The 17,638-nt window shown below is 45.6% G+C and overlaps 1 protein-coding gene across 4 annotated transcripts in view; it reads right to left on the bottom strand.

Moving 5' to 3' along the window:
• CSMD2 (CUB and Sushi multiple domains 2) overlaps nucleotides 1-17,638 on the bottom strand; it is a 373,566-nt gene that overhangs the window by 67,369 nt on the left and 288,559 nt on the right. For all 4 annotated transcript variants that reach the window (XM_068917408.1, XM_068917409.1, XM_068917410.1 and 1 more), the window contains 8 exons: nucleotides 15,432-15,545; nucleotides 14,684-14,779; nucleotides 12,036-12,239; nucleotides 11,447-11,571; nucleotides 7,182-7,278; nucleotides 5,697-5,801; nucleotides 1,465-1,583; nucleotides 1,304-1,373 (listed from right to left, as the gene is read on the bottom strand). In XM_068917408.1, coding sequence (XP_068773509.1) covers nucleotides 1,304-1,373; nucleotides 1,465-1,583; nucleotides 5,697-5,801; nucleotides 7,182-7,278; nucleotides 11,447-11,571; nucleotides 12,036-12,239; nucleotides 14,684-14,779; nucleotides 15,432-15,545 — 930 coding nt within the window. The remainder of the gene's footprint in view (nucleotides 1-1,303; nucleotides 1,374-1,464; nucleotides 1,584-5,696; nucleotides 5,802-7,181; nucleotides 7,279-11,446; nucleotides 11,572-12,035; nucleotides 12,240-14,683; nucleotides 14,780-15,431; nucleotides 15,546-17,638) is intronic.

Raw genomic sequence — 17,638 nt, forward strand, 5'->3', positions numbered from 1 at the left:
TCCCTAACTCTGATGCTGGTTTCTTTCAGAACAAACACTGCCGGCATGAGTCCTTTAGCTCAGTCATTTCTGCTGTAACTATCTCCGTATTTATTGCTGGCCTTCAGATCGTCGGATAAGAGAGTCGTTAGCTCTTATAATTACTTTAAAGCAAAATGATGTAAGCTAGAACAGCAGGAGCCTGAAATAACTATTAACTAAAGCTATTAAATGCATAAACATCTCTCTCAAAGCTGTAAAATGTGGAATATGGATATTAAACATCTAGATTTGCTTAAAGCAAAATATTGCCTGAAAATAAAGTTGCCCTCACACCTGCGTCTCTCCTGGGGTTTTACTCCTTCCCTGGTGGAAATCAGCCGCCCAGTTCCTCTCTCCCATAGCCCGACATGCTCAGCAGCCTTAGCCCTTCTCCTAAGTGCGGGTCACAGGCAAACAGCTGTCTTGACAAGCGACCTGGCTCTTACTGCTCACCCAGGTCCTGTTAGACACCACAGTGAGGATAGCAAAGCACCAAGTTGTGCAGTTCAGAGTTATTGTTAGGAAATCAGGCTCCAGGAAAAAGTGCAGTTTCTGTGACATCAAGACGCATTTCAAAAAACAGTTCAGGGAACTTTGCCTAAGATGGTAAGAAAACCTCAACCAATAAAAAATAGTCTGTTCTCAATATAAAGGAGTTTTAGCTCTCCCTTGTAAATGAATTTTTGTTGAGGAAATCTTTTTTGCGTTTACATTTTACACTGCAGCCAAATTTTAAGCATTCAAAATAAAGCATTCTGGTTAGCCCACTATGACTGTCATTGAAATTTCCTTGGCAAGTAAAGGAGGATGTTTTCACGCGCTATCTCGCTTTTAGAATGAACCTGCATTTCTCCAACTCACTTTCTTTGCAAACAGAACTCGTGTCCTTGCTGCAGCTTCAGCAACCCTCTTGCTATAGCCAGGTGCAAAAAGGACCCATCTGAAAGTGAACCTACTGCACCGTGCCCCTGGCTGCTGGGCTGCCATACCACTACCAAGATAAAATCACCAACTGCAGCATACCTTGGTTTATAACAGTCAATTTTAAAGCACCATTATATCTCTAGTTCCGATATGGGAAAAGAGACCAAGAACTGGAGTGCATCGGGGCACACTAGAAGATGGATGAGGTGAAGAAAACTCCCAGAGGTCCTGCAGTAAACGATGTGACTGGCTCAGTCTGGGCAATTAAGTTTTCCCCATTTCATTAGCAGCTAATTCACACAGATTTTTTAAAAGGTGCTATAAATATCTGCCAGCTAAGAAAGAGCAAGAATCCTACCGATGCAAAGTGGAGGTGGGTAATTCCAGCGGCGGACAGTCCCCGGCATACAGGAAATGTGAGAGTGCCCCTGAAGGAGAAAGAAAATAAGACAGACTTTTGAGTCTCCCTCCTCCCCAGGCACTTGTTCTTCTCTTTTTTAACTGGAAAATATTCAGTACCTGAAGCGCGTAGCCTGGTTCACACTGGAAAGAGACAACATCGTTCACTAAATACCGCTCTCCAATCTTCAGGCCATTCCCAGGAATGGGGGGCTCTGGGCAGCTGGACAGGCCAACAGCTGGGAAAAGAAGAGCAGGATGAACATGCCAGGGAGAGGACGGCCTGTACACTGAAGGCAGAAAGAACGAAAATCCACACCTGCAGTTCACCCTGGCCTCTACTGGCTACCAACAACCTCCGCCACAGACATCAGGCAGGAAAGGCCTGTGGCCTTTCGGTTCTCCATAGGAAGCCAACCTAAACCACTCTGTATTCCCCTGTATTTTACAGGATGCATCAAGAATCTGGAGGTTTTCACATCTAGCGCCTCCGCTTTACCTGGAACACACTGTTTTTAACATACAAAGGTATCATCACATGTTGTTTTGTGATTCATGGGCAAAAACGTTTTTGATTGAACCTTAATGACTCGACAGAAGAGCTGTGTCTGTGACATTACGTCCATTCGCAAAGCAAAGACCGTCTCGTTCCCACACGTTCACAAATCAAAACGCATGCCACTAACTCTCCCCATAAGAGGTTTGCATTCAGGTTATCTTGTATATTCCTTTACCAGTCAGGCAATAGCTGATAATAAAAGAATAGAAAGTATGCAAGAGGGAACTACCCTTGATGTCCCTTGCTATATGAACTCCATTTTACTTGAGTTATGCTTGCAATATAAAGGACATATTTTGCTGTATGTAATTTGTCCTTTTTGGGTGGAAGCAGCACAGTTCCACTCCGCTACCCTACTCTCCCTGTTTTCAATTACAGCATGAATTTATCGCGTGATATAAAAGCAGCAGTGAGAGAGGTCAGTCTTTGGCAGCGCCTAGAGAAAAGCCTACAAAAATTTCATTCAAACCCATTTCCATCCGAGCTACAATTGCAACTAGGAAGATCCTGCTACAAACCCAATGAACAGCCCCAAAAGTCACGTGCCAGGTGACTCCCCTTTATACGCATGCCACCCCCTTCTCCTTCTGCAACACCAAAAGGAGATAAAAATGGAAACAGCCGCTGTCTGCCGTCACCTCGCACCCACTGCAGCTCAGCTGTCTGCCAGAGCCTCCCTCACTCTCAATGCTAGCAGCTGCCACTGAAAGATAACCTTCTGCATCCTTGCAAGGGCTCGCGCTCTGCTTAAACTCGACAGTCTGGAGGCTGAGCCACAGGCAGATGGAAAAAAAGAAATAAGAGAGAGTGATGGTGAATTTCCTTCTGAAATCCAAGTCATGCTTCCTAGCAAAAAACATGTAGTTTCTCCCCACGTATGGCTGTATTGCTTGACCTTCAGAGAGATGAGAGAGAGAGAAAACAGCTTTAAATAATTTCCCATTCAGATCAGTGGTCACTGAGTTGCACTCAGTCCTAAATTCTTCTCGCTCTGCTGTGGCTTTTGAACATGTAGAGATAAGAGCTGTTCCCCGAGGAATCCAATAAGGGAGAAAGTGGGGGAGGAAACGTACTTTAGTGTTTTAGCTCATCTCTTGCAACTTCCCTTGCAGCATTCTCTAACTAAGCAGGGACAAAACGCGGTGCTCAGAGCTGTGAAATTCCAGTTGGACAAGCAAAGCAAAAACAAGCAATTATTTCGAGCTGCCCTGGAATCAACACTTACTAATTTTCCCAGCAAAGAAAGCAAACAAACCAGGCAAGCCCAAGACCTAAGAAAACCTGAGGGTGATTATTGCAGTGGGGTAATTTGATCATCCAAAAACTCGTCAATTGCAACAGAAATGCAAAAGAAACAAAGTCACAGCAAGCGGATTTATTCAACGGCACCCACCTCCCCAGTTTCCAGAGAGCGCACTGGGGCACACTTCCTCTCTCAAATCTTCTTGGTTGCCACGATTTTGTCCGAGCCATTAACATGCAATGGTTGCGGACCACAAACACAGTAAAACCTGGAAAGCTTAGTACTGGTTGGCCCTCTGGAAACACACACAGCCCCTTCAGTCAAAGAGCTAAGCCATGTTCGTGGACATTTTACAAAATGAAATGCACTTTCAAATCTATTTGCTGCTTTGGAAAACATAAACAGGACGCTGGCTGGCTTCAGAGACAAAGACAAGATTTGTGATCAGAAGCAACTGTCAGACTCTGTGTCCGGCAAGAAACAATTATGTTTGCATCGCCCCAAGGAAGACTGCATGAACAGAGACAGCAGTCCCAGCACATCCCCCAGCAGCTCAGTGCCACCGCTACCAGCGCGGGAAAGGAGCCAGGCCATCTCTGTGCATTACCAGCCCTCTGAGAGCTGCACGGAGACCAGCCGAGCTCCCTGCCCTGTCGCACCTCTATCTGTAACACACTGCAAATGCACAAGTCTGCTTGCTTTCCCGACTGCTAGCTAAACATTAAATCAAGATGCAGAGAATAAGCTGAGAGCTGCCACACCGCACCATCTTGCTTGTATGCCACCTGTGCCACTGCTGCACTGAGGGTAGAGAATAATTCAAATCCTCAGCGCTGTGCCATCTGAGGCAACAGCCACCAACCACTGTGACCCGCTGCGGCTTGGCTATGGCATACCCTTCCCGAACGGGCAACACCTGCTCAAATGGGAGGAGTCAAATACCGACACAAGTGAGAATGAATTTTGGACGTCCTAATCCAAACCTTACAGCCCTGTCTGTGCGTGTCTTCCAGTTTCAACCAGGTTTGTCGTCTTGCCCCTGATCTCTCTCTTTCTGTTTTTTAGTATTTTTCCTTATATCCGTGATGATCTCAGGTCTGGATATCCAAGAACTAGACTCATCCTTGCATCAGACCTGCTGGAAGCAAAGCGCTGCCGTTCTGTTAGGATGTCAGTATAATCTGTAACTGATGAACTCACTAAACTTTCCAACACAACAGAGGGCAAGACAGGAGCGGGTGGTCCCTGTGTCAGGCAGTGCTTGCTGTGGAATATGATCTCCTAGCCTCATTTAGCTCAGGCCAATATGCCTCCCTGAGTTGCAGAAGGCAACGCCAAGTGTCTTCCATACCTGTTATGTTTACCTGCACCATCACTGCCCCGCCAACATGTACCATGTCACTTTGTAAAGCGTATCAGGCCAACGCAGATGGGATAAAACGGGTGCTGCCAAAAGCCTAGGCTTGTTTCTTCTGTTTCATTCCAAATAGCAACAGGTGCCATTGAAAAGCAACGTCCCCAGCAATTATTGCTGCAGTGCTGAATGACAGTCATGTCTGGAGGACAGCCATGCGCTCGAATCAATCACATACACAAGGGAAACGATGCTGTCCACCATCCGGACACTCTGCCTCTAAGCACAAAGCAGAGAGAGATACTATGCCAGCACGTAAGCTGACCAGGAGCCAGCAGCGTGCCCTGGCAGTAAAGCCAGCTAACAGCGTCTTGGGCTGCATGAACAGGAGCCCAGGCAGTAGTTGGAGGGAGGTGATTACCCCTCTCTGCTCAGCACTCCTTAGACAGCACCCAGAACGTTGCATCTAGTTTTGGGCCCCCTTGATAACGAGGGGCAAGTTCAGCAGAGGGCCACCAGGTTGGTCAAGGGGTTGGAGCACTTATCCTATGAGGAAAGGTTGCCCCAGAGCATTTATGCTATCTCCACCCTTGGAGTTTTTCCAAGAGCGGACAGGATAAAGCCCTGACAATCTAATTTTATCTCATAGCTGACCCTGCTTTGAGCAGGAAGTTGGGCTTCATGACCTCATGAGGCCCCTTTTGCCTTGAATTATCCTATGATCTTAGAAGGGTCTGTACAGCCCTTTAGTATGCTCTCTCCAGCAGTGACCAATACTGAATGTCTAGGAAAGAGCGCAAAGAACAGGCAGACCCCAACTGCTGGCAAGGACCGTTATAGGCACTTCCTGAGCTGAGCTTACAGCACTGTGTTGAACAGGCCAACCCTCCATGAATTTTTAACACTTCAGCCTGCACAACTCTTGCTGCATCACAACAGCAGAACTAAACAGATACTACAAAGTGCCTCAGCAACAAGATGAGGGTCACAGTACAATCCCACACCTCCTTTGCTAAAGCCATTCTCCGTGTAGGCTCATTCCCTCTCTGCAGAACAGGGAATGACGTACGTATGGGCCGTAACCCTCACTGACCCCTGTCCACCCCACACAGCTTCCACTTCCACGAGGCAATGGCACTGCACCCATTTTCCCATCGCCCAGAGGAACTGTGAGATCAAGGCTGGACTGCTCTTACTTTTGTACTCCAGGTGAAAGCCTGCAGCAGAGACACTGATATCCGAATAGAAATGCAGATAGAGCTGGTTTGAAGTGCTGTTCAGCAACGCAGGCACTGTAGTTCCTGGGAAAACAAGAGGTGCACAAAGATACTGAAGAGGAGGATTCTTTTTTCCTCCTCTGTCTTCAGAGACTTGCTGCAGAAGAGGCTGAGAGCAGAAAGTCCTTTAACTGAACAAGCTCGGCTGGGTTTTGATCACATTCTAATGAGGCCAATACAGAAATACCCAGTGTCTCTCTGCAACGAGAGGCAAAGTCTGATGATGAATTTCATCATGTGAAGTCTTAACACTTACAGCGCAGACAGGCTGAAGCACTGGGAAGGGAAACTGGTGATGGGAAACAGCATGGGTGAATCTCGAGTCCCTCGAGAGGGCCAGGCTTTGTTCTGCCTGGTCCCCTAGAAGCTCTTGCAGCAGCAGGTCAAAGCAGGTCTATCTGAAATGCAAGCTCTGGAAGCAGAGTCTGCCCGTCTTTACACATGACCTTTTCTCCTTACCAGTACCTCCAAGCACTTTGAACACATCTGCTCATTAAATAATCAAGAATTTGGGACATCTGTTTGCAAGTGGCTGTGCTATTTGAGAGGTTTACAATGCTCTTGGGTTGCTTGCTACTCCTTGCTCTGCTGGATGCTACAGTCTCCACAGCTGAGCAGGAGAAAAGGTTGTAGCCCTTCATCCACTTTGGTGCGAATCAGCCAGGTGAGGTCTACCTGCCAGTGCCCTGGTCTGAGCTAACCCTAAGCCAGCAGAGCTGTGGGAACGGTGACTTCCAGGCTGTAGAAGCGTTTGTGTGCCAGAGCAGCTTAGGAGAACACCAGAGTACTGCACCACTAGGGAGATGGATAAAGTGAAAGAGAAAAGGCTCATCTGTAGCACGTTTTCCATCTACGTACCGGTGAAGCTGAAAATGCTAAAGAGGAGGTTAGAGCAAGTTTGCGTGACAGAAGTAAAACTGTCTGAGAGCTACACGCACTAGCATTTGTCTCACTGCTGCTGCAAGAGCTCAAAGGTGATGACGATTTCCAACACGGGTGTGCGTTAGGAAGACTAAAAGACCTCTCCAAGGTCACAAAGAACAGGGCAAGTCTCATCTAAGAGGTGAGGCAAGTAGCTACTCTAGTCTCTGGTACCACAGTCCTTTCTTGCCTTTAAGCAGCTAGTTTTTGTAACTGCAGCTTCCTGTCCAAAAAAACCCAAACCTAACCAGCAGGTGCTGTGCTTAAGGCTCACTTACTCCCATTTTCTGCAGGCAGAGAGCAGTCAAACTCCCAATTCAATAAAACATATGATTCCCTTTAAGCACACACTTAAACGTATTCCTAGTTTGTGAAGCACTTGAGCATGTGCTTAACTTTATGTACGTGCTGCAGTGCAGCTGATGTTAACAGGAATTCAGCACGCACGGACGGACTTCAGGGAATGTGAGACTGAATACGTACCAGAGAAACTTCCCAGCATGGTGGCGGTGTTATCCCCTCCATCAAACACTTCCAGGGAATCCCAGTTCTGCTCAGTAACAAAACTGATCACCTGAATCTGAAGTGGTAACAGAAGAGGGGGAAAGAAAAGAAAAGGCAACAGTGCAACTCCCGAAATCATGCTAATAAACCAAAATAATACCAATAACAGGGCCATTAATTAAGACACTCTCTTCTCCTGTGGCTTTAACTCAATCAGGACTGCTATTATATCAGTGCTGATGCACTGGCAAAAAGTGGAGACCTATTGGCTCTGATTATCAGCATTCGGGTTTTACAGCTACTTTAAAGCAAACTCCATGCTCCAAACTTCTGTTATGGCTTCTGCTACCACAAACAGGCAGAGATCTTGTAATTCCATAGTTAATTTACAGCAACAGAGAATCTCGGTCTTCCCCCCCCCACCCCCGTTTTGGGAAATCCCTAAAGACTTGCAATACTTCCATAAGCCAACCCAAGAGATAAAGTAAAAAAACAAAGAACATCCCACTAAACCACAAGATTTTTAAAAATAATATTCTGGATTTTTGAAGCAATGAAGCTCTTTAGAACTGGCTTACTTCTCAGCTTTTAGCCAAATCACTCAAGTTGCATTTTCATGTTTTCCCCACTTTCTCTGCCATGCCCCAAAAGCTTTAGAGGCTTATGGAAGTCACTTGACTCCAGCAGTGGGAACTTACAGGCAATTCTGAAATGAGTAGTATCATGAGAGCCAATAAATCTGCATTCACACTGAGAAGCAGCTCTTATACTTGAACAAAGATACCATATGTAATTGCAAAGCAGATTTGCTTTCTTTGATTACCATTAAAATGGATTCTGCCTTTATTTCTAAGTACCAGGAGTTCAAAGCTTTCAATGTCCCATTAAGAAAAATAAGCTGCACTGTAGATCAAATTTGGTGAACAGCCTAAGGGAGTTGGACAGCAAACTTGAGAGGAAGCGACAGTATTTGGAAAAAATCAGCTTTAATCTATAAGCCTTAGATAAAATTTTCAAACATTGGGTACTCATATTACATTTCTAAGTCAAGCGCCTTTTAAAAAAGGGGGAAGGGGGGAGAGGGGGAAGGAGGATCCTTAAAACAAGTCAGGAGCCTAAGTGACTTGCAGAAGCTGACCCTACACAAAAGGCTTAATCCCCTGGAATGCTGCAGTGGCGGCTCCATTCCCCAGGTGTTTGGCACCATTACTGGCCGGGTCTGAGGAGAAAGCTGCAACTTTGGTAATTCTGGCAGGTACATTTCCATTTATTTCCAGCCTTCATGTACCTGCTTATTGGAGTGCCTCAGTTCTTTGAGGTCTCTTTGGACAAAGATTTCCTACCAAGCCTAATGCTTCTGATCTGAAGCAGTCCTGTTGAATTCAACAGGATTACTCCCCCAAGCGCAGAGCTCAGCAGGACACGTTTGCTGGACTGAACACTTTGAAGAGACTTCCATGCACTGCAAATCTTGACTGCATGCATGCGCGTGCACGCACACACACTCTTCCCTTCTCTCTGGGAATTCTATGAAAAAACCACTTCACTTTCCCTGCAAAGTTCTTATTCTGTGTTTACACATCCATTCCAAATAGCTATCCTGCTTTGCCCTGCCAAACGTAAAATAAAATACACGCACATAAAAAACAAATCACAAACCATTATTTCCGGGCATTTTAACCTTTTTCCTCCTTGATTTATTCTGAATAACTAAGCAGGCTATAAAGTTCCTGCAAAGTTTTTTTCTCCCCAAAAAAATAAGCGGAGTTCCTCTAGCAGAAATTGTAATGACCCCTGCAGAGCCATTACTGATCACACTGACCAAGTCGATACCTTTCAGCCTGCATAATTACACCCCTATTGTGATTTACATTATTGAAAGAGAACGGGGCTTGAGAATGCGGATTTTGTTTGCTTTTACATTTTTTAAATTATTTATTCCCTCCCCCTCCAACTTAAGGGAATAAACATTTTTAAGGTTCTAATTCTAGTCTGACATGTGGATTCACAAGGGATCTGCATCTATTTACTGCCATGTATATAAATTAATTCACTCAGGAAGGTTTGCTACAGGAATGAATAATTCATGGCAGAAGTGCTAGCTGGTACATTGATTACATAAAAATCCTGCTACTGACTTGCCGCTACTAAGAAAGCTTTAATTTCACCTCCTCCTCTGATTTACAGTTGTTTAACCTTTAATTGTTGTACAAAATGAGGGTAAACTGATGCTTAAATTAGTATCTAATAATTCAGAACATTTTGCACACAAAAGGGAGCGACGGGGAAATGGCAGGCGCCGGGCGGGTGACCCGGGCGAGGGGCAGGCCCCGCGCGCTGCCTTCTCCGCACCCCAGCCCTACGTCCCCGAGGCCCAGAGCTTTCCTAGCGTCGCTTCAGCTCGCAGCTCGGCCGCGTTTCCCTGCGGAGCCCCGAGGGTCCCGTGGGTGCAGGGCTCCTCTCCACCGCCTGGCGCGGCTGGCGGGGGGACCTGGTGCCTGCGCGGTCCCGCGGGCAGGGGTCTGCGCTGGCGCTCGAGGGTCAGCCCTTCCCTGGAACTGTGCACTGGGCTTAAAGCTCAGCCTTGGCATAATTTTTTTGTTTGCTTGCCTGCTCTGTTAGACCCCAAAATATCCATTTTCATTGCAAAGGGTCATATGTAGCAGGAGGAAAAAAAATACCTAATAAAACCAAAAAACCTTTAAATACTTTTTTGGCATTATGTTTTTGACTTTTAGGTGTTAGAGATGCATTTGCACAACCAAAGAGGTGAGAGACAAGTACTCATGAATAAAGACGTGCTTTTAACAGTCTGCTGTGTTTCTTTCCTTTAACCTTAGCGGACATATGCAAAACCAGCTACACGGGCTGAGAAGCTGGCAGTGAGGCTTTGCATTCAAAACACAACAGGGCAGAATACAGACATCTATTTACATCAGTTTAAAAATTAAGGGAATTATCACCTCCTGATCCCAGGAGTCCCAAGCAACTTGCAAAATGCTTCAACTGTTTAAATGTTCTGTTGAGCTAAATGGAGCCTCCTGCCATTTGGGGGTTTTGAGAACGGCTGAAATTTCAGACAAACAGGAAGGAATCAACAATGAGCTCTGAAGCTTTTGGAAACAGTGTTAAATGGCCTTAAAAACACAGAAGAGGAATTTGCTGGACTGGATGCCGCGAAAGCCCGGCAGAGGGCACAAAGCACTACTGCAGGCCCTGCACCGGTTTGCCTGGCGTCGGTGAAGTCACCAGTGACCTGCCAGGCCCTGGCTGATCTCACCAGTTCTGCCATCGCAGACACAGGTCTGGATCTCAAGTCTGAATTACGCTAGTGTCACCAGATCAGAAACCCCCCTCGGGAGAGGCAGAGCTGTAACCCAACAGCGCAGACTTGACGTTCCAATAAAACCGTGGAGAGAAACGCAACCGCTGCGAGTGCTGCAGAGGGGGGGAACCCACCTACAAGTCTATTAGCCAAATACACGAAACTGAAATAAAAGCACTTAATGAACAAAACCCTTGCAGTCAAAGTGGTGTAAAGAAGAAATAAACCTGCTGATAATGAGGCCCCTGGCATGAATGAGGCCATTAAAGAATCCATCTCCTCTGCATCAGCTGATGTCAGTGTAACGTACAGCGCAATGCCTTTCTGTGAGAATGATGCACACAGGTGTTGAATGGGAACTTTATCTAAGGTTTGGTCTCTGATGTTGGGCTTCATTCTCAATATCCTCTACCCAGCAGGACTATTTCTGCAGAGGAATGATAAGGACCACAAAAACCTGAAGAGCGAGCTCATTTACCTGGAAACAATGAACAGCAAAGCTGTAATTGTATAATCACAGTGCTGCAACTATGCTGGCATAACAAATCCACGCAGGCAGCCTGCACAAGCAACTCTGCCTTGATACAGCTTACATTGCTTTCAACATTGAATAATTAAGCAGTATAAAGATATATGCCCAAAATATCACAATTATTTGGTTGCACCAGAATAGCCACATGGCTCCAGCTGATTTTCCATACAGAGTATCTTCAGGAGGTAAAAGCCCATTGAAATATTACCCGCTTTCAGGAGCTGTAGGGTAAACTAATATCTGATTCCAGAGAAGAATTACACATTCAGCTCATCTCTTTCCTTTGAGGGGCTGCAAATTCAAAATACGTGGCCGCTCTAAGCGCACTAGATACTGTGTGCTCCTTCTCTCTGCATCACACTGCAGTGGCAGCTGCTAATACTGTACCTGTATGCCGGCTCCTTCGGGGACTGTTATCTTCCACACACAGTTGAGACTATTCAGGTAAGGCTCAGGGAAGCCAGGGGAAAGGATGGTACCTTTGCGTTCAGTCAAATTTCCACCACACGGCACTGAAATAAGCAAAGTACTGCCTTGAATATGGAAGAATTTGCTTGCCATAGCAAGACATACCCTTTAAAACATCTGTCCGTGGACAGAGAAGGCAAAGACAACTGGCTCACGATTTAAGGATATAATTTGTACAAATACGAATTATTCGTTACTTTTCAGTAACTCTTTCATATAACTTAAAGCATAAGTTCCTTGGAAACTGCTGTCCTCCAAAGGAAGCTTTCAGATAGACCTAATTTATCTTAGATGCTGTCCCAGATCCTAGAGCTGAGTTTTGGATCAAAAAAATCATTCCCCTGACGTTTGGGGCTCACTGGCCTCGTTCACAGGCAGGCCTGGCTTTTGTACGCAAGAGGTAAGAAATACGGTATTTTTAAATCATCCCAAAGAATCCCATTTGCTCTTCTAGGACAAGATGCTGAACTGTTTTGTGTTTTCTTCCCCCCAAACAAAATATACCTACCCACGCAGGTGGGTACCGAAACGTTCCACTGCGCCAGGGCTCCCGGCATGGTGAGGCACTCGATGCTCCGCGAGCCCTGCAGCGTGTACCCCGCGCTGCACTCGAACCGCACCACAGCCCCCACCGAGAAATCGCTGCCCAGCCGCCTGCCGTAGCGCGGCTCCGGCACCGAGCTGCACTGCGTGGCGCTGGTCCGAGGAACCGCTTGGATGGCGGACAGCAGAATGCGCGGTTGTAAAGCGAGAGAAAAAAAAAAAAGAAAGGAAAGGAAAGGAAGAAAAGTTAGAGCAAACATTTGGGAAGGATCAGAAGTCCAGGCCATAAGCACTAATCAATAAAGAAGGAAAGTACTGTCCTTAGGCAATCAGGCCATAAGCTCTGGGACGGTACGCTCATCTTTTGGTTCTTATTGGTATAGCACAAACCAAGCTAGGGCGCAGCGAAGCCTGTAGCTGGGACTAGGACAGGCAGGCTCTACTTCCATGCAGGACTCCAGTACTGAACTGAAGTTGCTCCTCTCTTATTAAAGAGCCATGAAAACAATGCAAGGATTAGCGAGGTGGTCCACATCTAAACCCTGAAGAATGGCTGAATCCAAACACGACCAGTAAGAAGAAGAAAAAGAAATCACATTTCACTCAGACTCCTGTCATTTCAGGTGCTGCTCGTAAGAAAAGCAGCTAGAACACTACAGAGCCAGGCGCGGTTTCTAAGAGGATGCGTTTATGAAGATGCACCACTTTGGGCAAATTAAAATACCTATGGATCTGCACCACTGCTCAGATAACCCCAGTACCAGCAGGGCTCAACCTGGTGCATCTGGCCAAGAAGCATGTGCTCAGCCTCCCTCCAAGCTGCTGAAAGAACTGCACCTGCAGCTCTGCTTTCCAATTCAGGCTGCTTTCAATACCCTGTTTAACGTCTCTGATCCCCTCACCTTGGGGAAACTTGCAATAGAAGGGGTAGAAACAGAAGGATAATAGTGATACACTGTGCAACAAGCTAGTGTCATTCTTTCCAGCTTCCTGGCCAAAATCTGGGATATCAAGCACCCCAAGCTCTTCTGTACTAAACAAGAAGGGAGATAAAGACAATGGTTGAAGTGGTTTGCTAGGTAGACAATTTCTATGAAACGCCTTTCCGTACAGACATAAAGACCCGTGTTCCAGCAAGTATTTAAAGATGGGCATCGGATTACTTTGCATTGCATCAATCAATTAAGCATCTTGACAGTGAGCTTGTGACTAAATTTTCTGTGAAACATACTAAAGCCAATGAAAATATTGTTCCAGAAGTAGAGACCCAAAATAGCACGTTCAGTGCTCTTCGAGGCATTCCACAAAAGCCCGTTACTTGGCGGGTGTTTAGGAAAGGGAGGAGATGGGTTTTGTGTGCACGAAGGGCTCTTTTCTGTGGCTTTGATTTAATCCAGCAGCTCTACAGGAATATTGCATGCTGCTGAGTCAACACTGTTTTAAGGTTAATTCAATTATTAGAGATCCTGGAGCTTTCTGAACCCACCACTTCTTATCATCCTTATTAACCCAAGCAGCACCTCGCCTTATTGTGCCTACTGCCAAAACAGAGATAATACTCCTCCTTACCCACTTTTGTGCAGTGTTTTAAAGTGCAAGTTCTCCATGTTAACACGTGCATCACCTGGATGGGAGAGGCTTTCAGAGAGAGAAAACTCATCCTTGTTTGTGCAAACATGAGAGTAAATGCCATCAGATCCTGGCCAGGCATTTCAAAAACAGGAGTGGTTCTTTCTTTCACTATTGCTCTCCATGCGGTATCACTGAAGAGCGTACAGCCCAGGGCTGTAATTAACATGTGGGAGGGAGGAGGTAATCCCTATTGATTTCATCAAAATCTTTGATTTGGTGAAATCTTTAACTATTACTACCAGAACTACAGTTGTTTCGCAGTAATTAGGATCTCTGGGTACTATAAAATCCAAACCACGTTCCACTTTTCTCGGGAGAAGTAACAGGTCGCCTCCCCTACCTGTCCCCACTTTCAAAATAACACACGTGTAAAAGCTTGCACAAACCACAGATAACCACGTGGGTGAGAAAGCCCTTCTGTTTTCCCACTATTCTGTGTTATCACTTTCTATTTACCACTCTAAAATCCCTAAGTGGGATCCACCCAATGCAATGCAAGCTGTTACTGAAAGCATCAAGGGGCAAAAGTTTGACAGCAGGAGACCTAAGCCTATGGCGCACAGCGAGGAAGGTTTCTACAGAGCTGCTAGACAAGCATTCAGCTGCTTACACTGAGAAACGTGCTAAAACGCCACCAGGAAAAATGCTTGAGTATAAATTTCAAGAACTCACTGCATACTGAGGACTTGATTCCATGAGCTACTTTGATACTAATCTTGGGATGTGAGAGGGTTGAGGCTGAGGGAGAATGGCAGGTCTGAATATCAAGTACCTAAAGGAACTAGAGAGACCTGCAAGGCCAGTGCTACCAAAATAATCTTAATCTCCTTTTATATTTCCTGTTTAGACACCAAGCGTGCAATGACCCACATATGCCAAAAGCAGTTGATGGTGTTCAGGACGCTTCAGGACATCATTATATTTTAGACCAGTTATCGCATAACCAATCTGAGGATATCTCCAGAACACAACTGTACCTACCTTGGTAGACAAAATGAAAACCTTTGGCTGTCGACTGACCCTTGGAACTAAATTTGATAAGAATTTGGTTGGTGGTAGCTAATGGTAATGATTCACCTGGAGGAGGAGAGAGGAAAGAAAACAGAAGAGACAAATTACAGCACCAGCTAGAGAAATGGCTTCCTGAGGCCTTTCCAGGCCTTGCACAGAATACTGTTTTGCACAGAGCAAGGTGCTAAATGGCAGACTGTACATTTTAGCTTAAGGCCCTGAGCAGTCTTAATTTCACCTTAGAAACAAAGAGGTACGAGAAACGATCTTGTAAGGACATCTGGCTGAAAAGAGGGGCTGAGGGAGTGGTGCTCACCTTATTTCTGTGGACAGCTCAGGGCTGTTGCCCGTGTTTCTTTCAGAAAAGAAAAGATGTAGCGAAAGAGCTGGCTTCAAATTTTCCAACAGAATAATAATAAAGTCTATAGCCAAGACTTTCAAGGGTGACTAGCAGCAAAGTAGGAGACACAGGTAATTCGGAGGGTAGTGGGTGCAAGGATTACATTGAGCACCCAAGAGAAGAGACACCTGATGTCAGTGGCTGATCACTCCTGGTTTGGGCAGGTTTCCCTGCAGGCTACCTTGGATACAGCCAACGCACCTCCCTGTTTCATGACCCGATGTTCGCTTACAGATTGGCAGTGACGTCTGGAGAGGAAGGAACCCTTCGACCTTTAAAAGCTCTCTGTTTCCAGAAACAACAAGGACACTTCCCTACCTGTATGCGAGCCTGAGAGCGAGCTGAGGAGCCGCGAGTGCTGGTTGGGGCCATCGTGAACTTCAATGACATCGTTGAGCGCGGTCTGGAAGAAGGCAAACTGCCCGAAGACCACTGCGAAGGGAGGGAGTGCTGTCAGGGGGCAGCAGGACGGCTCCATCGCAGTCCCACAGAGCCCAGCCTTGGAGCCGAGATAGTTCAGCTACTTTTATTTGAGAGCTTGGCAATGATGAAAAGGGCCTGACTGACAGCCCTGGAAGATGGAAGCCCTTTATTTATCCACAAAGTAGGCAAAACAGAGGCAGCAAGCAGCCTCCCCAGTGTTTTCTTGCCAGTATGCTTTAACACTGATTCATAAGCCAAAAGGGATTGTTTTATGAATCATCCTCTTTGCCAGACCAAAAACCACAAGGTATGTAATTTCACCAACTGATAATTATTATTTATTTTTTGTAGTGAGCCCGTGTCATGAACTGGGCCCCCAGTCGCTAAGGTATTGTACAAAACCTGAACAAAATAACTGTCCTTGTTGTGGAGAGCTTAATTTCTTCATCAAGCCTCTCTGGTCAAGGAGGACCATTGCTTGGGAGAGAAGACACTCAAATTTTTATTAACAGTCAATCCTAAGCCTGTCTATGGAGATTGCTAACGAGGGAGCTATTCTGTGCTGCGAGTCTTCCTGAATACATTGTCAGTGCATCTAGGAGCAGGCAGAGCTAATAAACGGGAGAAAATAATAACGAGAAGGTAGGAGCATTTTTTGAGCTAGAGCAAGGAGACTTTAGTTATTTATCTATATTTTTCAGAACACAACAACAGTTTTTTTCCAGACCTGCAAAACCTGCACACAGAAGCTATTTTTTTCCTATGTTTCCCCTCCTGCCTTTGCATTTTCAAGCGCCCAGTTACAGATTCACAAGCTAAGAGGACCCTTGCTGTGAAATTCATCATCCACCAAGCTACAACATTTGTTTCCTGCACATCCAGGTTTCCAACATAGCTTTGATGCTGGGAACACTGAAGAAGTGACTATGGCACACCCTGACGCCTGCTGTCCTCAAAATCAGAAAACTGAAGGAAACAGGAAACGCACAACATTCGCTACTAATGGTTTTCCTGGCTGTTTTTAATGAAGCTATTGAAAAGTAGCGGGTGAAGAAGAGAAACTAATTTAGCTGTCATCCCACTGCGGGCAGAAGTCAGACTTGCAGATCAAGACTCGCTCTCTAGCCCGCTAGATATTGTGTTTCTTTAGACAAACGTCAAGATCAGCTACAGTAAAACAAGCCAAAAGGGGTAAGGGAACAATCGGAGCTGGCGCAGCGTTTCACCAGGTAGATCCAGGAACTCAGATCCAACCTGGCTCCGCACAGGCAGAGGGGCACATTGAGTGAGAGGAGCTGATAACTCAAGTCTGGTGCAAGACAGGAAAGAGTATCCTTATTTCACACCTTGCTATCTAAGCAGAGGAAATCAGAAACCACTGAAAGGGCCAAAGGGATTGCCTGGAGTTAGATCAATATAACACACCGAGAAGCGGTATCAGACAGCAGAATTTAGAGACCTTCATTAGCCACAGCTGTCAGTGCAAGGGCTCTTAAGGAGCTCTAAATTCCCTTTAAACAAGAAAATATGTTAACCAATATTAATATCCACCCAGAAGCTGTCTCAGGGGATTCCACAATGTCCATCGTTGTCGTATCCAAACTCCGACCAAAATTAACCAGCATCAGTCGACAAAATGAATGATGGTCCACTTAAGCATATGTGGCTTTGATGCACGTTTAGGCCTTAATTCAGCAGAGCACTCAAAGAAGCAGTAGTTCCATTCTACTCCTTCAAGCATGTTACTGAACCACAGATTTGGTACTGTCACAATCAGAGCTACCAGCAAGGATCTCTTTCCTCTCTCAAAAGGAGCTTTGCTTTGATCTGTAATTGTACTGTAATCATTCTGTAACATATCATGCCCAAGTCATGGTAAACATACAGGAAAAATAACCTCTACAAAGAAATTTTACTCAGACAAGATATAGGAAAGAATACAATAGACTGCCCTAAAACATCTTAGAAAGCCTAGAAAAAACACCATTTCAGTTTGGACAACTTTTCGTCAACCGACCATGATCAGTACGATTATAAAACACCAGGCAAGGGCTAACTCACAGTGGTCAATCCTAACCACTGGACAAGGTTAACAACATCTT

The sequence above is a fragment of the Struthio camelus genome, chromosome 23, assembly GCF_040807025.1.
Source record: "Struthio camelus isolate bStrCam1 chromosome 23, bStrCam1.hap1, whole genome shotgun sequence".
NCBI classification, from domain to species: Eukaryota; Metazoa; Chordata; class Aves; order Struthioniformes; family Struthionidae; genus Struthio; species Struthio camelus.